The following is a 24,792-nucleotide window of genomic DNA, read 5'->3' as shown; positions in this document are numbered from 1 at the left end:
GTACTCATCCGAATAATCTGCTTGAGTGACATTAACTAATCTCAATTTAGTGACCTGTGATTGTAACTACGTTGAAGTTGATGGAGTCAGCCTCTTAAGAATTGTATCTTCAACGAGTTCGGCTAACCGCGTAGCTTTTGCTTAAATAGTGTATTTATGTTAACAAATTCAATAAATATTATAGAAAATATCGTGTTAGTTATTATGAACCTTATATAAAAAAATAAAATTTTAATTGTATACATATTCTGAAAGTATTTGTTTGATGAGTTGTAAAGTCTTTATGTAATGTTGAATTACTGTATTAAATTGTGACAAATTAATTCCTCTAGACTCTCTCAGTATCCTAGTATAGTTTGACAGACCACCCTTTTCCTTCATTTACTAAGAGACACGGAAAAGATAACTTCTCGAAACATGAAAAGTCTTGGGAACAAAGGTCTTTTCTTCTTCCATTTCTTTAATATGGTTCCATTTTAATTGAATACTAGCAATTACTCGTGTACTAATAGCGTCTCTATCTTCATAAGGTACGGATAAGCTCTTGTACACGCTACCCTTCCTAGATCTCATTTGTGGAATTACACCGGATTTGTTATTGTTGTTGTTGTTTGCTAACAATTATGTACCAAGACTGATAAAACGAAAAAATTTGTAAATGTTCAAAGGATAAATTAATAAAATTCTACAAGAAATAATGAATAATATTATAAAGGAAAAGTAAATATTAGTATTTGAATACTTGCGTTGCACGTATATCCTATATGAACTATTACATAATTTATGTATTTCTTGTATTTTACTTACTTTTTAGTCTGCTTCAATAAGAATGTCATTTTCAAATCCATTAAGACTATACACCAATTAATATGGGTATCATGATAAATTATGCACTTTATTTATTATTTTTAAAGGGTGTGCAAAGTTAATAGTGAACAAGTAAAAATGAACGGAAAGGAGAGAGTACTTGAAAATCAAGTGGGGAGGCTTGAATGGTGAGGAGAAAGTACTTTTTAAAATGAACGCACAGATTGCAAGGTCATCCCGAGTGAGAACTTCTCGACCCTTCATAGGCTCCTAGTCATGGACCTTGAGATCAAGAGGAAGAGGGTGATGTATAGCCAACATAGGATCAAGTGGGGATCCTTGACGGAAGTTAAAGCGCAAGAGTTGAGGGTCAAGCTGGTGACTATGGGGGGTTGGAGGAGTAGTGGGGATGCAAGCGCTATGTGGACCACGACTGTGCAGTGCATTAGGGAAGCCGCGAGAGAGGTATTAGAGGTCTCAAAGGGTTACTCTGGTGGTCACAAGGGAGACTGGTGGTGGAATGGAGAGGTGCAAGGAAAAGTGAAAACCAAGAAAGCAGCATATGTGAAACTAGAGGAAAGTGTAGACGAGAAGGAGAAGACGGCGAATAAGGAGCATTATAAGTTGGCTAAGAAAGAAGCAAAGCTAGCAGTTACGGTGGCCATGACTGCAGCTTTTAGTCATTTGTACGAGGAACTCGAGGGCCGAGGTGGAGATAAGAGATTGTTCAGGTTAGCCAAGGCGCGAGAAAGGAAGGCGCATGATTTGGACCAAGTGAAGTGCATCAAGGACGAATAAGGTAGAGTTTTGTTGGATGAGGGGCTTATCAGTCGGAGATGACAGACCTACTTTCAAAGTCTCTTGAACGAGGATGGGGACATGAGCATTGTACTGGGTGATTTGAAACTCTCCGGGAGTCGTTGTGACTTTGGGTATTGTAGGCGGATTAGAGCTGATGAAGTTGAGGGGGCTATGTGTAAGATGAGCAGGGACAAAGTGACCGGGCCAGATGAAATCCCAGTGGAGTTTTGGAAGAGCGCGGGCAAGGCAGGCTTGGAGTGGCTCACTAGGTTATTTAATGTAACTTTTAGAACGAATAAGATGCCCGAAGAGTGGAGGTGGAGCACGATGGTTCCTATATACAAGAACAAGGGTGATATCCAAAATTGCAATAACTATCGGGGTATCAAGCTGCTTAGCCATACTATGAAAGTCTAGGAGAGAGTGGTAAAGCTAAAGGTGAGGATGAGTGTGTGTATTTCCGAGAATCAGTTTAGGTTTATGTTGGGGCGTTCGACAACAGAAGTCATCCACCTTGTTAGGAGATTGATGGAGCAGTATAGGAAAATAAAGAAGGACTTGCATATGGTGTTTATCGGCTTAGAAAGGGCGTACGATAAAGTTTCGAGGGAGATTTTGTGGAGATGTTTGGAGGCTAGAGGTGTACCTGTTGCTTACGTGAGGTTGATTAAAGATATGTATGATGGAGTAAAGATTCGAGTGAGGACGGTGAGTGGAGACTCAGACCATTTTTCGGTTATGATGGGGTTGCATCAAGGGTCGACACTCAGCCCTTTTGGAGATTGTTACACTTGTGTATGAACTTCCAACATATTAGCTCGAACTCCAACATACAAAAAATTCCAACATAATATACTGGATATTGGAGTACCGGTGTATGAACTTCCAACGTATTATGATGGACCAGTCTATTATATTGGAAGTCCAGTATATTATGTTGGGACTCAAGTATATTATGTTGTAACTCCAGTATATTATGCTAGAATATTTTTCGAATTTTGAATAGTATTTTTGTTCTGATTTATCTTTACATGAAAAGTGACTAAATTGCGATTACTTTTCGCACTATGACTATTTTTCAATGAAAGAATTACAAAAAAATACACATGACCTCACACCATAACAAAAAATGGCCCATGTTTTTAAGTTTTATCCCACCTAGCCCATATTGTACATATTTTGAAAGCACTAGCAAATTAAAAACTTGTGTTCTTACAACCATTGCTTCTAAAAGGTATGGAGTTAAATATGTGTTCTCACAACCATTGCTTCTAAAAGGTATGGAGTTAAATATGTGTTCTCATAACCATTGCTTTCACTCTTTCTTCTTCTCACATCTTCTACATATGCTTCAAGGGGCCGTCCGCCATTGCTGCTTCTTACCCTGTGTCACTTGGTTGCAATGTAAGAAAATTGAAGAGTAGAAGTTCACAATTGAAGGCCGTTCAAAGCTTTGCTTTCGAAAATAGGATTTTTTGAGTTTGTTAGTTGTTTGGATTGAGTGTTATTCCAATTGATTGAAAATATCAAAAGGAGTTCAAAATTTAAATTTGAAGTGATTTGAGTTAAATTTTAGAACTAAATAATATTGTATAATAGTGTATATGAGTATATAAACACATTCTATACACTATTATACACCTTTATACAAGCGTCTGTAGACGAACTTCTTCCACGATTTTAAGTTGGAATTCTTATTCAAAATCAGTCCAAATCTCCATTAAATGACTTTAAATTTTATATACAACCCCCTTATACTATTTCTGACAAGTCTAAATAACACCCACTCCAAATTTCTCACAAAATCAAATTCAAAATTTAAACCCACATGTTTAAGCTTGTTAAAAATTTAATTTTTACCATCCAAATGGATTTGTTTTGTTGAACTAATATTTGAGTCACAATTACTAATTTAAAAATTAACTTAAAAGGTTAAGCAATTTTTTTAAAAAATTAAATAGTAATTTCTAGAATGGAGTTGGATATTAAATCTTAATCTATTATTTTTAAGCTAGTTGGTTGTAAATTAAAATATGAGCTATAAAATTGTAAAGCAGTAACTAAGTTGCTGAAATTTTCCCATTTTCGATTTACATCTATAAATCTCGCTATTTTTTAATTTCTTCCGAAATTGCCCTCTGCAACTGTAAATATACAGTTACATTCTTCGTCTCTACTCATTGCTCTTCAAACTCCATGGAAATGCAGAGCAAAATCATGGAGAGAGGAGATCGAGACCGACTCAGTGATTTGCCCGATGCAATTCTACTTTACATCCTCTCTATGTTGCCGGAGGGAAAAGAAGTTGTGAGGACCAGCGTATTATCTCAGAGATGGCGGTTTCTTTGGAAGTCCGTTGCAGTTTCACTCAATTTCGGCGTCCCCGATTACCCCTATGATGAAAAAACCAAAAAGAAAATTCTTGCTTTCGTAGCTTCCATCAATAGAGAGCTTCATTATTGGAGGTCTTGCGAGAAAATCAAAGCATTTAGGGTTTTCCCCGTTAAATACAAAGAGTATCTTGTTAAAGATGTGGATTTTTGGGTACATTTTGCAACTAAGGTTGCTAATGTTGAAGAGTTCACACTTAAATTTTGCATTATCAATTTTCCAGATTACGTGTATAAGTTTCCTCAGTTTGCGTATAAGAATACGTCGTTAAGGAATTTGGTTTTGGGAAACTGCGGGTTAAACCCTTCTGGTAGTGTGAACTGGAGCAGTCTCGTTTCTCTTTCAATTGGGCACCTGAAATTGACGGACTGTGTCATGGAAAAAATAATATTAGGTTGCCCTAAATTGGAGAGCTTGGAACTGGATAATGTTTTGGGCATTCGTCGTTTGGTAATCCGCTCCGTGAAGCTGAGAAATTTGATCATATTAAATGATGAAATTAATGAATATACCCAGTGGCACGATGAAAATATCCCTTCACTCGAAATATTTGCCCCGTATGTTCAAAATTTGGTACTTTCGGGGTTCTTATACGATGAGATACGCTTGCAGCATAGCAATGTGGCTTCACTTGTCACTGCAGTCCTTAATTTAAATGTTGATTTTGTTGAATTTGAAGATGAAGAAGAGAAATTGGAGAAGGAGTGTAGATATTTGAAGGAATTTCTTCTTAGCGTTTCCCACGTCGAGAATGTTGAATTGGGTCCCTGGTGCATCAAGGTTTATTCATACTCTGTATTATTCAAAATTCAGATTTTCTTTCTGCTATTAATTCATCAGTTTAGTAACATTAATAACTATGCCACTACTTAGGATAATCTGATAACTAAATTTTTAATTACTGAAGAATAAAAATCTCGTTGCCAATCTTGCTGGAAAATGGCTATTGAACAAAATCTTTTATGATGAACTGTGAGAATAAAGAGTTTGGAATGCACAGAAAACATTTAAAATTTGGATTGATTTACAGTGATCATACTCTTTAAATCATGTGAATGGATTTCTCCAAGTGTTTAAAAATCAAACTAGATTTCCAAACCAACCTTGAACACTTTGATGTGCTTGTGGCAAAACACTGTCGTATAATCCAAGCTGTTTTTATGAATTATTCAACATTTCGCATGTCATTTATTAGATGTGCTGCATTTCCTTGTTTTGACATATTGTGGTTTATCTATTTGGTTTATTAGTGGCTTTCCATACTGGAGCTGAAAGGGTGGCAATCTCCACCTTCAAGCTGGAAATACTTAAAACTTATTGCAGCCTTGGAACACTTGCCTGGAATTTACAGCATTCTACAGAGTTCATCGGAGCTTGAGACGTTGGTCATTGACTGGGCCAATTACGAAACGATAGTAAGTTTCGGTTAGACCTTTATTCTTGTTACTTCATTTTTATCAAACAACTATTAGTGGAAGAAGAGGGCGATATATAAGTATATTTCTTATCTTTAGTACTTTAGGTGAAAAATCACTCGTCTTAAAAAAAATAAAAAAATTGAACCACCTTAGTGGTATATTTGAAGATTTCCCCCCTTTGCCTTATCGTCCTTTGTCTCCTTCTTGTTTCTTTCTTCCCCCCTATTTCTTCTTCTTCTTCTTCTCCCTTCTCTTCCTCTCCACACTTTCTTGAGCCGAGGGTCTATCGGAAACAACCTCTCTATCTCTCCGGGTAGGGGTAAGGTCTGCATACACATTACCCTCCCCAGACCCCACTTGTGGGATTATACTGGGCATGTTGTTGTTGTTGTAGTGGTATATTTGAAGATTGAGGATTCTCCAATCTGTGACAAAAGTATAGGATATAACCTCTGATGTGTAAGCAAAAAGAGTCTTTCTTTATAGAAGGATTTACAATATGAAACACAACTAGCCTCAGTGCTTGATGAGCTTTACAACAATAGCTTCTTACGTGTGGAGAGAGTTGTTCCCCTGTACACTGCTTCCCAAAGAACTAAACAGGTAAAAGTGAGGACTATTCTCAAGTGACATGTGAGCTTACAGAAGATCTTAGGGGGAAGTTCATCTTGTTGGATTATTGGAGGTAAGCTTTGGGCTTTCTTATGAATTCAGGATGAAAGGGGCTGCCACTTATCAACCCTTAAGTGCCCCCTAGCTTCTCTTGATGTTTAGTTAAAGCTGAAAATTTTCTTCTATGGGTCCAATAGATGACTGTATCCAGCTAAAGAATCAGCCACACCTCTGGCTTCTCTGTAACAATGTGTCCCTTGAAGATTTCAACCTTTTGCCTTATTGTGAGCTGTGGAGAATATTAGTATATGTTTTCATTGGGTTGGAATTAATGGGAATTTAGAAATTATTTTAGTTCAGCTCTGTTCGCATCATTTTGCTGTGTCTTTAAGCTCAAGACTTTCAGTTTGTTCTCCCTTCTTTGAAGAAAACAAGAATTATTTGCATTTTTGTGTTGCTATGTGTTTGAATTTATAGCTGAAACTGTTATGAATAGACAGAACCTTTTATCTAACTTTGTCAAACATACAGTTGCAACTTCTCTCTGTGTTGTGGGATAGTAAAGCATTATTTGCATTGTTTGTATTGCTCTGTTATCATCATTTTTCTCTAGCTTCTCTTGGTAGTGAGTGAAAGCTGAAAAACTTCTTATCTGCGTCCAATAGGTGGCTCTATCCCACTAAAGAATCAGCCACACCTTGACTTCTTTACCTTGAATCAGCTCTTTAATCTCTTCAATAGTAGGTTCATAGTGCCAAGAAGGTTTTGCGACTTCCTTGACAGCATTTAAAATAAGTAAAGAATTGGCTTCCACCCAAATGTTTCTAATACCATGTTCAAGACACCACTTGGGTCTATAAGGAAGTGCAAATGCTTCAGTGATTTTGTTTGTCTGCAGCCGCCATATGTGTTTAGTTTTACCCATCAGGGTGAGTATTTCTCAATGTGGTCAAAGAAATTTCTCCAGGGAATGCGTAGTTCAAATTCTGAACTCTTCATTTGAAAGTTGGAATGCTACTTTGCAAGGATTTCAGGATCTGCTTTTTAGTCTTAAAAGTTGATCATTTCTCTTTGCTAGATCTGCTCTCAATTTATTTTCCTCAAGGAAATAGTTCAGCTTGAGTAGCTTTGACAGAAACTTCATCAAATTACTATCAGTTCTCTGAGTTGTCCAGTTCTACAGTCAACTTTGTTGTAGTTGTAGGTAAAGATGTTTAACAAGGGGTAGTAGTACTCGCCTTCATGCGAGGAGATGAAGGATCAGCTTCAATGAAGCTTTCTGACATTCTATTTGTTGTTTGCATGTACCACTTTGTAACATTTGCTAAGCACGTGACATATTCCTTGAATCTAAAAACTAATCTCCTTTTTAATTTTATCCACAATTAACTCCTTGACTTTCTACTCCATCTTAGGAGAATAACTGGTTAATATAGCGGAATTTTCCTGCAGGACCGGCTGCTAAGTTACACAAATGAGGTTCAACAGAGCAGGAGTGTTGAGACACATAATGTTAACTGCTCATTGCTACACCTAAAGACCATCAAGATCATTAACTTTCATGGACCACTAAGTGGAAATAATCTTGTACTTCGATTGGTCAAATATTTGCTCAAGAATGCAACAGTGCTAGAAAAATTGGTCATTGTTGCCAAATTCAAAGGGAGTGATGTGCCTCGGGATTATGTTAAAGTGGAACAGGAGTTCCTAAGCTTTCCAAGATCATCTTTGCACGCTTCAGTTGTCTTTTCTTCTGGATGATCTTTGTGCCCTCTTGTTTGTATTGATTGCGACGTACTTAACAACTGTTTTTTCATTTTGAAACTGTTTTGTTGCTGGTAGACATGGTTAGGATTTTACTTGTCAGTATCCAAGGAGTTGTTAACAGTTCTTCATGTCTAAGAAACAGTGTGTTTATTCTCTGATCATCATGTAAGAAATCTTGCTCTAAATGTTATGTAAACTTCTATTCATATTGCAGAATCATAATCATGTTTTTACACTATGAAAATTTAAGGTTGAAAGTAGTATTTCATGAATCATTACGTGACCAAGGGTTTGTTTTTATTGGCCTATGTTACTAACACAACTACACAAACATAAGAAAAGGGCAGAATTTTGGATTTCTTTTTTTGAAAATGAACTGCAATAGACTAGTACTTCGAGGTATGATGAGCTGAATGCCATGAATTCCAGCCACATGAAGATCCTGCATTAGCAATAACTTATAGAATTAAGACAATGCTAAGTGCTAACTGTTGAGTACAACTTGGGTCGGATATGATGATGAGAAATCCATTAAGAGAAAGCTTGAGTTTGCCAAGGATATGGGTATTGAGCATGTCTTCTTACGAGAACCTATATGAAGATTAGGAAAAACAAATTACCATCAATTGTGATGCTGATATGAGATGGTTTACTTGGCAAATTGTGCATTTGTCTATGTCACATTCAGCTAATCTTGGCTAAATGATTCTTCTCTCGTTAAAATGGAACGTTTTACATATTCTCATCAGCTCTTCTGCAACGAATCATTCTTACCCTTTAGTTCACCTTGCAAATGTGCAATGCCCTCGTGACACTCACTCTGGGGTATATAATGACGGTCAGTACGAGGAAGGACAACAATATTTGGGGTGACATAGGGAAAAGGTATTAAAAGAAGTTGATTTAGGTGGAACTTTTGACTTTGTTAGTCAGGCTAGTCGTTTATTAAATATCCAATTGTGTTTGTTATAGAGACGTCAACGCGGTTTATCTGCTGCCTGCTATCGTTGCCCATACCTCATGGTCAGCCAATGGAGAGAGGGATGTACCTAGAAATTGTACCACTGTTACAAATTATTTAGAGCAAAAAAAAGGTTCAGAAGCTACTTTTACTTGGACTTGAAAGTTCAGGAAAAAGCACTATTTTCAAACAGGTATTACCTTTATCGATCTGTCTAAGTTGTCTTTTGCATACGGCTTGCTAGAAGAAATGTTTGTTCTTCATTTACTTTTTTGTAGCTGAAGTCAAGCTTCTATATATGGCATCCCTTAGAAATTTTCCTGACAATTTCTGCCATGTTTCTGCATATGTATTAATGTTCGAAATGTCAGTATACAGCTTGATCATTTGTCTGCTCTTTTTCATTTGTTTAAGGAAATAGAAACTGCTTGATTGTTCCATTTCATTTGCTGCTAGTAAATTTTTTGCATCATTGGATTGTTTTCTCTGCTGCTTATTGTTATTCCCTGCTTTTTACCTTTCCTGAGCCTTTTTTTCCTCTTTACCTTTGCATCTTTTTTTGAGGCGAGAGTCTACCGGAAACAACCTCTCTGCTTTCTCTGGGTAGGGGTAAGGACTGCGTACACACTACCCTCCCCAGACCCCACATGTGGGATTTCACTGGGTTTGTTGTTGTTGTATTGGATTGTTTTCTCTGCTTCAGAAAGTTCCTTCTAAACAAAAACATACAACAAAGTGTAAGAACAGAAAATGTTATTCAGTCATATTATGGTAACCTTTGATATAAGCTATGCATAGATGAAATAATCATAGAGTTGTTTTCTCCCTCCATCCCTATTTGTATAACTTATTCCATCTTGGAATGTCCCAAGGCATTCATTATTCCTGTAATAATATTATTCTACACACTTCATGAATTCAAAATATTTTTACTATTCGAATTTTAAACTTTGATGTGATGTTCTTGTTCGTACTAACTTTTCAACCATTATTTTAATGGTTTGTTACGGTTCCATTATATAAAGTCAAATTAACATCTGGAACTTCATGTCCAGTCAAATGCCGTTATATATAATGGGATGGAAGAAGTATCATCAATGAGAAGAAGCTGAGGCTTGGATGTCTTCATTAGTGCGCAACACTGGATGGATGTCTTCCGAATCTAGAGCCTCTTACTGTCCTTGTAGGAGACAATTCAGCACAAGGTTAGATGGTCCACTTCCTGATAAAGAGTTTAAAGCTTCTTTCCAACCAAAATAATGCTAGCACAAGGTTAGGGGTTGTTGTTTACTAGAAAACTTTATGCCCTTGGTTTCATTAACTGGTGCAATTTGATTGGCCATGTATACTTGTATAGGAAGATTGGCCGGGAAGTGTGATGAGCAGTGTGGGGTTGTGGGCCAGTGTAGTCTTTCTAATCATGAATGATAACTTCCTTACTTCTTGTAGGACCCAAAATGAAGTTGTCACCATTATAGATAAACAAGATATTGGTTGTTCCAACATGTTGGCGTTGGTATTATATGCCAACATCATAGATTTTTAATCTCAACATTATGTTCCTTTCAGCTTTACTAGAAATAACAGTTTTCTGGAAACCTGTCTTAGGGCATCTTGAAAGAAGTACCTGCACCAGCAACCAAATTGAATTGAAATCCAGAAAACCTCTACATTACAAATTAGAACTTCATGTATTTTAAACATGTGTGGACATGTAAAACAGAAGAGAAAGCTGAAAATCCAAGTTTGAGACGATATGAGTATTTGGTCTCATGGCAATGTATCTAGGTTAATGGTTGGCAATGTACTTGTTTGTATGTCTTTAATTCAGTTCCTCTTCTCTTTCCTGGCTGTCCATGCTTCCTGCTCTGCCCTGTAGCATATTGCAATTTGCGGGCTAAATGAAATGCATTTGTAAATATGGACTTTCTTTAGTCATTAAGTGCTTGATTGAACTTGCTTTATATTATTAATATACTCATTTTCTTCTAGGAACATTTCCTTTGTAACATTTGTAAGGAAATTCATGTTCTTATATTACTTTGTAACATTTGTGAAGCACTTGACATGTTCCTTGAATCTAGAAATTCATCACTTTTTTGTTTTATCCACAATCAATTCCTTGGCTTTTATACTTCCATCTAAAGAGAATAACTGGTTAATATTAGCGGATTCTTTCTTACAGCACCAGTACGTGCTGCCATGGTACAAGAATAAGGATGAACATTGCAAGAGGTTTGAGAAAATACATAATTTTAACTGCTCATTGCTAAAAATGAAGACCATCAAGTTCATTAACATGGTTGGACCATTAAGTGAAAACAAGTTTGTACTGCCGTTGATAAAGTATTTGCTCGAGAATGCAACAGTGCTAGAAAAGTTCATCATTGCTGTCGGATGCAAAGGCTATGTGTCTCAGGATTGTGTTAAACTGGAACAGGAGCTCCTGAACTTTCCAAGATCCTCTCCTCACGCTTCAGTTGTCTTTTCTTATGGCCCCTCTTTGTATTGATTACATTTGTCAGTATCCAAGGAGTTGTTATAGTTCTTCATGCGCAAGTAAAAGTGTGTTTATTCTCTGATCGTCATGTAAGAAAGCTTGCTCTAAATATTTTGTTATGAATATTCATATTGCTGAATTGATTGCTTTTATACTATGAAAATTTAAGGTTGAAAATCATTTTGCAAGAATAGTATTTCAAGATTCATTACTGTCCACGGACTTGTTTCTGCTTCTGTATGTTATTTTTAATTGGTGGAAGAAATATTTATCTACTTGGACGGTTAAAGACCTTAGGAAGGAACGATAGCAGTGGAACCTAGTGCCAGCAGGTATGCTTTGGGTATCACAAAAGGAAAGAAATAGCATGTGTTTTGAAAGAAAAGCAGAAGTCACTTTTAACTAAAAAATAAGCGTTTGAATTTAGTTGCTTTTTGGTGTAAACTGAAAAGTTTATTGCTGTGATAGACTTTGCATTCAGGAGTAGCCTGAGTTGTGCATAGTTTTTGCACTCACCGGCATGGTCTTACTGCTCGGCCAATAATATTCATTTTCTGCATTTTACTGGCGGGTTGACGAGGGCGGGTCAAGCAGGATTGGCAGACTTCTAGGCTGACAAGCTTCTGGAGAAGGGGTGCACATGTTACTTAGGCGAATCCCACATCGGAATTGAGAGAGGAAAGTAAAAAGCTTTATAAGGCATGATACAAGTTCGCATGGTACGCGATATGGCGTAGCCCAAAAAGACAAATTCGTATGGGCCTAGGCCCAAAGCGGACAATACGTGTCATGGGCTTGGATCGTGAAAAATAGACAAAATTCATCTTTTCTATCTCACAAGGTTGAGTCTTTTGGCTGCAGATTTTTTTAAAGACTACTAATCCTAGTTCAAAAGGTTTGTTAATGCAACTTGAATGTTCTGGGAGAGTTGTTTATTTCAATGGTGATTGCTTGGTATTAATCAAACTGCCATACAAGATTTCCTTTTGATGGTTCATTTGCAGTAATGCATTTTTCTCTTCTTTTGACAACGTATATTCAATATCTGCAATCAAGATGATTAAGGATATCTTTTTGCTTATATCGCTGATGTTATAAAAATGGGTTGAGAGATTGCAGAATATTAGACCAAATTGATCACGTTATGAATTGAATTTGAAGTGTATCATCTAAAGAGAACAAGCAGCCATGTTGATCTACAGCTGCTTACCTCTCACTTATATTGTATACGGTTAAAACCGATCCTCGATCATGAAGATCGATCGAGGATGGCATTTCAGTCAAGGGGTATCTTCATGGAGAACCCGAACGAATTCCGAGATGGGGGCGTCGAGCTCGGGGCGTTCGAATCGACCGAGGTAACATCGACCGATACAGGTCCTGAACATCGATGCCCGAAAGTGATCACCTAGCTCGAAACCAAGGCCGAGGTTCCGATCCGACACCGAGCTCGAGTCGGTATCGAGCTCACAGACAAAAAGTTGTTACAACCGCACCAAAGGAGAGAATCTTGGCGGGAATTAAGGAGGAGACACACCATCATGGGTCCTCCACTAGTAATATTATTCCATCATGTTGCTATAGATAAATTAGTGATCCTTGGCTATAAAATGCAAGATAGATTGTAATAGAAGACATCTTCCCTGGAATTAAGAATTCATTGTGTTTATCTTTCTAAAACTCACTAAGTATCTTTGTTCATCATTTTCTATTTTTGTACCATAAATACGTGTATTGTTATCTTCACATCAAAGGAATCTACTTACCCTTAGAACCATACATAAATTCAACGTTATCCGATTTTTCGGGTAAACAGTTTGGCGCCCACCGTGGGGCTAAGGATAACAAGTGATTATTTGATACAAATATACAGTACACTCCAGCTTACAACTTCATACCAGCAATGGCTCTGCCAATCGACCTCGAAGCCGGCCTTCAGGATGAAACCAATAACTTGGTGCCCGTGACCGAAAGGCTACCCAACAACGGCAACGAGGCTCGAATCGAGGAACCCGAAATTCGAGCCGAAGTACCAGTAGATATCAATTCACGAATAGCTCTAGAAGCGAATCAGCGTTCCGAGCAGGAAAGAAACGTTCAGGGTGGCGCTCGACCCATAGCCCGAGACACCCACAACACGTGGGGAAATCGGGGTCAGCTTGCGTATTATTTTCGAAATGCTACAAGCCCAACAAGTAGCGATAGCTCAGTTGCAGAGCCAAACTCATATGCAAAGTAATCCAAACTCCAATCCACTTCTTCGAGAAGTAACCCCCAGAATGGAACCCAACACAGTGAAATCGAACGAGTGAGAATCAGGAACCGCTCCTGAAATTGCTAAACTGCTCAAGGAACTCACAAAACGAGTCGAAGCCAACGACAAAAAATTCGAAACATATGATGCTAGGATCGACCAGATCCCGGGGGCTCCGCCCATGATGAAAGGGCTGGATTCGAAGAAATTCATACAAAAGCCTTTTCCATCGAGCGCGGCCCCGAAACCGATCCCAAAAAAGTTCCGTATACCCGTAATTCCCAAACATAACGGTACGACCGATCCTAACGAACATCTCACCTCCTATACATGTGCCATCAAAGGCAACGATTTGGAAGACGATGAGATCGAGTCCGTATTATTGAAAAAGTTCGGAGAGACCCTCGCAAAAGGAGCAATGATCTGGTATCACAACTTGCCACCGAATTCTATCGATTCTTTTGCCATGTTAGCAGATTCGTTCGTAAAAGTACATGCTGGTGCCATAAAGGTCGCAACGAGGAAATCGGATCTATTCAAAGTAAAACAAAGGGGTGACGAAATACTGAGGGAATACGTATCCCGGTTTCAAATGGAACGCATGGATTTGCCACCAGTCACAGATGACTGGGCCGTACAAGCTTTCACCCAAGAGTTGAACGGACTGAGTTCGACAGCATCACGTCGGCTGAAACAAAACTTGATCGAATACGCTGCAATAACTTGGGCGGATATACACAATCGGTATCAATCGAAAATCAGGGTCGAAGATGATCAATTGGGATTTTCGTATGAACCCACGCGTCAGAACCGCGCAACCACTAAAATTCTGAAGGAAACCAACAGAGAACAAAGGTCAAACAGAGACTGATACCAGCCGTATGTCACAGATCGGGTGAACCACGGTTCGTCACATGAGACAGTTAGGAATAACCGCAGGTATGATCGGGGGAAAAATTCTCGGGGACTTATGAGCAAGAGAGGCTTTGATAAATATGCCGATCCTATAGAAGTTCCTCGATTATCGGAATATAACTTCAACATCGATGCATCCGCCATCGTATCGGCTATCGGACACATCAAAGATACCAGATGGCCTCGACCCATGTAGACCGATCCGGCCCAAAGGAATCCCAATCAAATATGCGAGTATCATGGCACCCATGGTCACAAAACGGAAGAATGCAGACAATTAAGAGAGGAAGTATCCCGCTTGTTCAACAAAGGGCACCTTAGGGAATTTTTAAGTGATAGGGCGAAGAACCATTTTAAAAACAAGGACTTCGGCAAGCAAAACGAAGAAGAAGAACCATAACACATCATTCACATGATCATCGGCGGCGTCGATACCCCTCAGGGACCTATGCTCAAACGCACTAAAACGTCGATTGTGAGGGAAAAACGATCTCGAATTCAAGATTACACTCCCTCAGGGACTTTATCGTTCAATGATGAAGATGGAGAGGGAATCATCCAACCCCATAACGATGCACTGGTAATATCCGTACTTATGAATAAAATTAAAATTAAGCGTGTGTTAATTGATCCAGGTAGCTCGGCCAATATCATCAGATCGAAGGTCGTAAAATAGCTCGGCCTACAAAACCGGGTCGTATCCGCAACTTTGGTTTTAAACGGATTCAATATGGCATGCGAAACCACCAAAGGTGAGATAACCCTACCGATAAACGTCGCCGGAACAATTCAGGAAAGCCATCACGTGATCGAAGGCGATATGAGATATAACGCCCTTTTTGGAAGGCCGTGGATCCACAACATGAGAGCTGTAACTTCGACCCTACACCAGGTCCTCAAATTCCCAACACCGACAGGTGTCAAAATAGTGTATGGAGAACAACCAGCCGCAAAGGAAATGTTCTCCGTCGAGGAAGCAAAACCAACATCTTCGCCTTCGCCGGTGAATGGATCGGGTTCAAAAGGAGGTACAGTCGAAGACCGAAATGCCAAATAGCAACCAAAGACATCGTCCTCGACCCAGCCAGATAAGCAGAGCATCGAAGAAGATAATGATCAGTGGATCCCTCGATCCTTCGTGACCCCCGATGACTCCGATGTCAACAAATCAACTATTGAGGAATTAGAGCAAATCATTTTGATCGAACACTGGCCCGAACGAAAGGTATACCTGGGAAGGGGTTTGAGACCCGAACTCAGGAAGAAAATCATTCAATTTCTTATCGATAACATCGATTGCTTTTCTTGGTCCCATTTAGATATAACAGGAATCCCGCCGGACATAACGACACATCGACTAAGTGTGTCCCCTAGATTCAGACCGGTGAAGCAAAAAAGAAGACTCCAATCGGAGGTGAAGCACACATTCATAAAAGATGAGGTAACTAAACTGCTCAAAATAGGATCCATTAGAGAGGTAAAATACCCCGAATGGTTGTCCAATATGGTCGTAGTGCCTAAAAAGGAAAACAAACTTAGAATGTGTATAGACTACAAGGACTTGAACAAAGCATGCCCCAAAGATTCTTATCCACTGCCCAACATCGATCACTTGATCGATGCCACGGCCGGCCACGAGATCCTTACTTTTCTCGATGCCTATTTCGGGTATAATCAAATTCAGATGAACCCGGAAGACCAGGAAAAGACTTCGTTTGTGACCAGATATGGAACATATTGTTATAACGTAATGCCCTTCGGGCTAAAAAATGCAGGAGCTACTTATCAACGCCTAGTAAATAGAATGTTCGAAGAACAAATAGGTAAATCATTGGAAGTCTATATTGATGACATGCTAGTCAAGTACCTGCGCGCAGAGGACCATTTAACCCATTTGCAGGAAACATTCGATATTCTGAGAAAATACAACATGAGGCTCAACCCCGAAAAATGTGCTTTCGGAGTTGGCTCGGGTAAGTTCCTCGGCTTCATGGTGTCAAATCGTGGAATCGAGATTAACCCAGACAAAATCAAGGTCATTGAAGACATCACCATCGTGAACAGCGTGAAAGCTGTACAAAGGTTAACAGGAAGAATAGCAGCCTTAGGCCGATTCATTTCGAGATCATCAGATCGAAGCCACAAATTTTTCTCTCTACTCAAAAAGAAGAATGATTTCGCTTGGACACCGGAATGCCAACTAGCGTTACAAGAACTGAAACGATATCTATCGAACCCACCACTGCTGCACACTCCAAAAACCGATGAAAAACTTTACCTGTACTTGGCAGTATCAGAAGTCACCATAAGCAGTGTCCTGGTTCGAGAAGAGGAAGGTACGCAATTTCCTGTTTACTACGTAAGTCAGACCTTAGGGGAAGCGGAAACTAGATATCCGCACTTGGAAAAATTGGCGCTTGCGCTGGTTAGCGCCTCTAGGAAGTTACGACCGTACTTCCAATGCCACCCCATAAGCGTATTAACCACCTGCCCACTTCGTAATATTTTACACAGGCCTGAACTATCGGGCCGATTGGCCAAATGGGCCATCGAACTCAGCGGGTATGATATCGAATATCGACCTCGAACGACCATCAAGTCTCAAATTTTAGCAGACTTCGTGGCCGATTTCACGCCGACCCTCGTACCCGAAGTCGAAAAAGAACTACTGTTAAAATCAAATTTATCGACGAGGGCATGGATCCTCTTTACGGACGGAGCTTCGAACGTAAAAGAGTCCGGGCTAGGCATAGTTTTAAAATCTCCCACGGGTAACATTATTAGGCAAGCTATTAAAACTATCAGGTTAACTAATAACGAGGCCGAGTATGAATCCATAATTGCAGGACTCGAGCTAGCTAGAAATTTGGGAGCGGAGGTCGTTGAGGCCAATTGCGACTCTTTGCAGGTGGTGAGTCAAGTAAACAAAACCTTCGAAATTCGAGAAGGCAGAATGCAAAGGTATTTGGACAAACTTCTTATCACTTTGAACCATTTCAAACAATGGAGTCTACGACATGTTCCACGAGAACAGAATAACGAGGCCGATGCGCTTGCTAATTTGGGATCATCGGTCGAGGTGAATGATTTGAACTCGAAAACTGTCGTTCAACTTTCAAGATCTGTAATCGAAGAAGGGCACGCCGAAATAAATTCTACTAGCTTAACCTGGGATTGGAGAAACAAGTATATTGAATACTTAAAAAACGAAAAGCTCCCTTCAGACCACAAAGAGTCCAGGACCCTGGGTGAAAGCTTGTCCTCGATTTACTTTGACTGCGGACGGAACGTTATATCGAAGAACATTCGATGGACTGATGGCGGTATGCATAGGTCTGGGAGATACCAATTACATCCTCCGGGAAGTACACGAGGGCACTTGTGGCAATCACTCTGGTGCTGACATGTTAGTTCGAAAAGTGATCAGAGCAGGGTATTATTGGATCGATATGGGCAAAGACGCAAAAGAATTTGTTCGTAAATGCGATAAATGTCAAAGGTTTGCTCCAATGATCCATTAGCCCGGAGAACAACTTCACTCGGTCCTATCCCCATGGCCATTCATGAAATGGGGAATGGACATCGTTGGCCCCCTACCATCGACCCTAGGTAAAGCCAGATTTATTTTGTTTATGACTGACTATTTTTCTAAATGGGTTGAAGTGCAGGCGTTCGATAAAGTAAGAGAAAAAGAGGTTATCGACTTTTTGTGGGATCATATCATATGCCGATTCGGGATACCATTCGAAATAGTATGTGATAATGGGAAGCAATTCATTGGCAACAAAATCACAAAATTCTTCGAAGACCACAAAATAAGAAGGATACTAGCAACCATGTACCACCCCAGCGGAAACGGACAAGCCGAATCAACAAACTAAACTATTCTTCAAAACCTGAAGAAGAGATTGAACGACGCTAAGGAAAAATGGAGAGAAATCCTCCCCAAAGTCCTTTGGGCATACCGAACAACATCGAAATCCAGTACAGGGGCGACCCCATTCTCCTTAGTATATGGCTCTGAGGCATTGATACCAGTCGAAGTCGGAGAGCCTAGTCCCAGAATTCAATTCATGACAGAAGAATCAAATAACGAGGCTATGAACACCAGCCTTGAATTATCGGACGAAGGACGAGAAACTGCCCTCATCCGGTTGGCCGCACAAAAGCAACAAATCGAAAGGTATTACAATCGAAGAACTAAACTTCGCCACTTCAAGCCAGGGGACTTGGTGTTAAGGAAAGTCACCATCAATACTCGAAATCCAAACGAAGGAAAACTAGGACCAAATTGGGAAGGACCGTACCAGGTGCTCAAGAACTTTGGGAAAGGATCGTACAATCTCGGCATCATAAATGGCAAACAGCTATCAAGCAGTTGGAATGTATCACATCTAAAACGGTACTACTGCTAAGGTCCGATCTTTCCCATATTTATTCAACTGTCCCGTACAGAAGTTCGAACAAAGAACAGGACTATTCTTTTACTCAAAAGCACGTGTTGCACTCTTTTTTCCTTAGACCGTTTTTTTCCCAAATAGGTTTTTTGCGGCAAGGTTTTTAATGAGGCAACCATCGATCGTGCTGCGCTTTTAAAACAGTATCCGAGGCTTTCGACCCTTAGCCCGAACGGCCTCGAATACCGGGGGCGTACCAGGCGGGCACCAGGCCCTCAAATACATTGAGTTCAGATGCAACAAAGTCTTCTAACAACAATAGAGGAAAAATTGTAAGAGCCAAAATGGTCAAAATGAACCATGCTCATATAGATTGCCCCAAAACATATGTACAATGACTTGAGATTTATTATGCAACCAGAATTAACAATCACTCGAATATTAAGCCTACGGGCTACCACATTATCTCGAGTTCGAAATAAACACTCGAATATTAAGCCTACGGGCTACTTCTATATCAAGTTCGAAATACTCAGTCGACCGTTGAGCCTACGGGCTACTTCAATATCGAGTTCGAAATAATCACTCGAATATTAAGCCTACGGGCTTCCACATTATCTCGAGTTCGAAATAATCACTCGAATATTAAGCCTATGGGCTACCACATTATCTCGAGTTCAAAATAAACACTCGAATATTAAGCCCACGGGTTACTTCTATATCGAGTTCGAAATAAACACTCAAATATTAAAGCTTACGGGCTGCCGAGTTCGAACAAGGACCCAATCGAGTTTGAAACATTGAAAAACTACGTTTACTCAGAGTTTACGTTAACCACCACATTATCATCAACTCAACAAGCAAAACGTCACTCCAAATCTGATCGATCAAAATCGACCCTTTCTTCACGAACCTTAGCCAAATCCGCTTGAAGATCCTTTATAGCCTCCTCCTTTTTGCTACAAAGAAGCCGAAGGTCATCTCTTTCACCTAGGACCTTCCGGAGTTCGGCCTCACACTGGCTAAAATCAACTCGAAACCTACCGATGGCCTGCATAGTTAGAAACTGTCATCAACACCAATAAAACAAAGAAGGATCACCGATATCGGAACCGTCAAGTATGGAAAAGAACAAAGAAGCCAAGTATGGAAGAATCATTACCCAAGTAAAAAACGCTGAGCTTCCTCTAACAAAAGAGAAGCATCACCGATATCGGAACTGTCATCAACACCAGTAGAACAATCCTTAAAAGGATCCGCTGCACCTGAGCCAGCACCAATATCAGGAGTCTTCAGCTCTCGAGCCTCCTTCAACGCCTCCTCAGAAAAAGACGGAAGAGAAGGTGAATGACCCATTGCCATTTCCCTGAGCAAATCACTCGGAGTACTCCGATCGAGACTTAGGTCTTCGGAACCAACCCCGATGGGCACGGCCGCCATCGGCTCAGCAGCTCTAGCAACCTCGACTGCCTCTTTAGGTCGGACTACCAAAGCCGAGGAGCTATCTTCTTCTTCCTCTCTCAGTCGTTGGACCGAGTCGATCGAAAGGGCAATGATTTTATTGGGCTTAGGGTCCTCCGGCCGAGAGGAAGCCCTTCGTTTCTTTTCTTTTCCCTGTTCCAGGACCGGGGACTTGTTTCCTTCATCACCGCTCGAAGGCCGCAAAACGGCATCCCTAGTTACACCTATATACAAAGGAAAAATCGATAACGAAATGAACGTAGAATATACCTCGAGGGAAACAGGAACCAAACCTCACCATGATTCTTGGCCTCCCATCTACCTTTAGCCAAATCATGCCAAGCGTGCTCGGCATAGGATGAAGTCGAGGCTAACTTTCGAACCCAATCCTCGAGATCAGGCACAGCTTGTGGCATCCAAGGTGCAGCTGGACATCAGAAAATAATATTAACAAATACGGAAAAAACACGAAAAGCAAACATGAATCACTTACGGTCGAAATTCCATTTTTCAGGAAACAACATCTTTTCCTCCGGGATAAGATCACGAGTCCTCACTCGAATATATCGACCCATCTAACCTCGATCCTTATCTTTATCGATGCTCGACATCAAAGCCTTCGATGCTCGACGATGTATCCTAATTAGTCCACGATAAATCTGAGGCCGATACAGTCGTATAAGGTGGTTCAGAGAAAAATCTAACCCTCCGGCTTTGATAGAGAAAAAACGCAATAAGATGACTATACGCCATAAGGAAGGATGAATTTGGCCGAGGGTGACCTGATATCTCCTGCAGAAATCAAAAATCACGGGATCGACAGCTCCCAACGCAAAGGGATAAGTGTAAACACTTAAAAATCCCTCCATGTAGGTAGTGACGCTCTCATCGGAGGATGGGATTTGTAACACAACCTCAGAACCCCAGCCGCAGTCTTTTCTGACGGCCTTGAGGTGAACCTCTGCTATAGAGCACGTATACATCGATACGTGCTCACACCGACCCGGAACGGACGAAGGGTTCTCCACCCTAAAATCAGTTTTTAAAATACACGGGCCGGGAATATAATCTTGAACGGACGACTCGGTCGGCGCCTTATCGTCACACGGCCGGGAGGAGGAAGCTTTCTCCTTGTGAGGTATGATTTTTGAAGTTTTCGCCATCAATATGAGAAGAAAAAGTCGCAAAGGAAGGTGAAAGAGGGGACAGCACCAAAACTCTGGTATAAGCGGCACTAAAGCAACGAAATAGAGAAAATAATCAAAGGGAATTTGGGAAAAGAGGAAGCACAAAAGTGGAAAACATTATATGGGAAAACTATTTATAAGGCATGGTGATTCATTTCTAGCGGTGGCCGACCACCGACTGACACACATTAAATGCCTTGATAAAACCAAATCGATGGGACAACTATCACGCACGTCATAGTCAAAGTCGATAGAAACGTCATCATTGATTCGGTCGAACCTTAGGGAAATCACATCGTTTCTCGTCATCTCCTTTCCAAGAAACGAGGGGGCTATCTGTATACTGTTAAAACCGATCCTCGATCATGAAGATCGATCGAGGATGGCACTTCAGTCAAGGGGTATCTTCATGAAAAATCCGAACGAATTCCGAGATGAGGGCGCCGAGCTCGGGGCATTCGAATCGACCGAGGTAACATCGACCGATACAGGTCCTGAACATCGATGCCCGAAAGTGTTCACCTAGCTCGAAACCATAGCCGAGGTTCCAATCCAACACCGAGCTCGAGTCGGTATCGAGCTCACAGACAAAAAGTTGTTACAACCGCACCAAAGAAGAGAATCTTGGCGGGAATTAAGGAGGAGACACACCATCATGGGTCCTGCACTAGTAATATTATTCCATCATGTTGCTATAGATAAAGTAGTGATCCTTGACTATAAAAGGCAAGATAGATTGTAATAGAAGGCATCTTCCCTGGGATTAAGAATTCATTGTGTTTATCTTTCTAAAGCTCACTAAGTATCTTTGTTCATCATTTTCTATTTTTGCACCATAAATACGTGTATTGTTATCTTCAGATCAAAGGAATCTACTTACCCTTAGAACCATACATAAATTCAACGTTATCCGATTTTTCGGGTAAACATATATATAAGTAGTAATGTGAATTGAAAATGTAGGGTGCCAATTGCCATTTCTGCTCATCTTCAACCTATGTTATCAGCACTGTTTCTGCCTTGGTGATTATATTAGGTGCTTTGTGTCTAAGGGGTTGTTTGGTAGGATGTATTACGGAAAATAATACATGTATTAGTTTTGGTATTATTAATCCCTTATTTGGTAGTATTTTTTAATTTATGTTCAGTAATAATCTTATACATAGCAAACCATAGCATTAGCAATATTATAATTTTTAATACATGTATAAGCATGTAAAGACAAAACTGCTCTTTCAAAATCTTTTCCAAATTCTTTCCAAAGAACGTGAAGGGTATTTTGTAAACAAACAATTTAAAATAAAATAAAATGCAATGCATGTTATTTTTAATACACCAAACCAAACAGTTGAGAAGAAATAATTCTAGCATAACTAATTTCAGTATTACTAATTTTAACATTATTAATACAGCATATTCAGTACTATTGTTATACACCCTACCAAACGACCCATAACTGTTTATATAATGATATGGTTTTTTGACCAATAAAGCATCTATTAACCCTGTTTGGTCATCTATATGAACTGAAGATGAACACAAGTCTTCATTAAGTTAATTTATCATGTTTTTCCCTTGATATTTCTTACTGGTCCTTTAGTTAGCCTTTGTGAATTAACTGCAGATGTTATATTTAAGTTGTCAAAAAAAAAAAATGCATTACTTGTTGAAAAAGAACTATCAAAAGGAAATGCATAATTTGCAGGACTACTATTTGAGAACTTGTATATTGTTGCTTGAGGTTTCCGAAATTTAGCCGATGAATTACTTGCGATTTTAACTTGTATTTACTACATCTTAGAGTTGTTCTATACCATCAGGTTAAGTTACCTACGGCAACAAGTAACTATTCATAGTAAGTCTGAAATGGTAACATAAAAAATAGAGTAAACAACCAGCTGCACATGTTAAAATATAATATAAAAAATATTTATGATATTAGTGTATATAAGTTAAATCTATTACTTATTCATGTCCGTCATAAACCAAAGAAAATTGATGGTTTCGTAGGTAACCTCTTTCAAAAATTATCTTCTTGCTTTCAGTTAACTTCTTGCAATTGTGTATTTACAAAAAATTCACATACTTGCATTTAAGGTTTACAGAATAATAGGAACTGTTTTATGCTAGCCAATTGTTTTTTCTATTTTTTCGTTTAACTATCCGGTATCTAGAACCTACTCATCTAACTAATTCAGGTTAGCATTGCGTAGGACCCATCAAAGGGAAAAAAGTTCCATACGTCGAACGCGAAAACTCCAGTTAAGGGTGGAATGATTCCATCCGCCCCTACCATATCCGTTGGTGGTAACCAAATGTATCATATTCAGCTTCATTAGTAGCTTTTGTACTTTTGGGAGAGAAGCTTTAAACTGATTTATTTGTCTAGATCCGAGTCTCGATTCAACTACGGGGCTCAGTAAATTTAAGATTTTACCACTTATTTCCACTATGCTGCTCTGTTACTAAAAGCCACTCTTAACTTTTACAACAGAAAAACCCTTGGTTTGCTAGTGTCGGGTTACTATGGTGAGTCCGCACTGAGTGATTTTACAGTGTGCTTCATACAAGTAACATTAGTTGTGTGAGGCTTTTTTTTATCTCACACATTTGTGGACCCATATCTTACACATCTGAGTCCACAAAATTCTGGGACCACAAAATTGTGAGACAAAAAAAGAGGCCTCATACAACTAGTGTCAGTTGTGTGAGGCACAAAATAAGATTTTTTGTCCGCACCGGACTGAAATCAATTAAGAAAAAATTACGCGACACGTCAAGCATATATAATGTATCTACCATTTGTAGTTATACTTTCAGCAAATTTAACATTCATAGCTATATTTGAATTTTATAGTAAATTCACGAAGCAAGAGAATAATTTTTTTAAACTGAAATGAGAGAGCAACAAGCTCTCGTAGCTCAGTTGATTAAAGTGTCAGCTTAGTTAGCTAAGGTTCTTGAGTTCGACACTTAGCAAGAGCATATTATTTTTCTGTATTTCTGTATTCGCCTTGGTTGTATTCGTTGCATGTTTGAATACAGTCGATACAAGTTGTATCCTTTGTATATACCCTTGTATTTCGTCTTGCTTAAAGTTGAAGATACAAGTTGTATTTGTTGTGTGAACTAATATAATTGACACATGCTGTATTAGTTGCGCATTTGAATACAAGTGATACAAGCTCGTAACAATTGAATAGTAGCTACAAATGATAATTAGACAAAGTAAAATTACAAGGTCCTAAACTAGTGCTTTATAAAAAATCTTCATCAATTAACCACTCGTATAAGAGTCCAATGGTACACATGTGCCCTCAA

At 39.4% G+C, this 24,792-nt stretch overlaps 2 protein-coding genes across 2 annotated transcripts in view; both read left to right on the top strand.

The window, feature by feature from the left end:
* Positions 1–11,434, top strand: part of LOC104106434 (F-box protein At5g03100-like) — a 121,677-nt gene extending 110,243 nt beyond the window's left edge. The window contains exon 3 of the mRNA XM_070192299.1: positions 10,943–11,434. Within this exon, the coding sequence (XP_070048400.1) occupies positions 10,943–11,269 (327 nt within the window). The 3' untranslated portion in view covers positions 11,270–11,434. The remainder of the gene's footprint in view (positions 1–10,942) is intronic.
* On the top strand, positions 3,753–8,040 carry LOC104106439 (F-box protein At5g03100-like). The gene is made up of 3 exons (XM_009614988.4): positions 3,753–4,779; positions 5,250–5,414; positions 7,482–8,040. Exons 1-3 carry the CDS (start codon positions 3,805–3,807, stop codon positions 7,788–7,790), a joined length of 1,449 nt encoding a protein of 482 aa, XP_009613283.1. The 5' UTR covers positions 3,753–3,804; the 3' UTR covers positions 7,791–8,040.
* Positions 11,435–24,792: the final 13,358 nt, after the last annotated feature.

Source organism: Nicotiana tomentosiformis, chromosome 12 (assembly GCF_000390325.3).
Source record: "Nicotiana tomentosiformis chromosome 12, ASM39032v3, whole genome shotgun sequence".
Taxonomy (NCBI): domain Eukaryota; kingdom Viridiplantae; phylum Streptophyta; class Magnoliopsida; order Solanales; family Solanaceae; genus Nicotiana; species Nicotiana tomentosiformis.
This window is presented reverse-complemented; position numbering and strand designations above follow the sequence as displayed.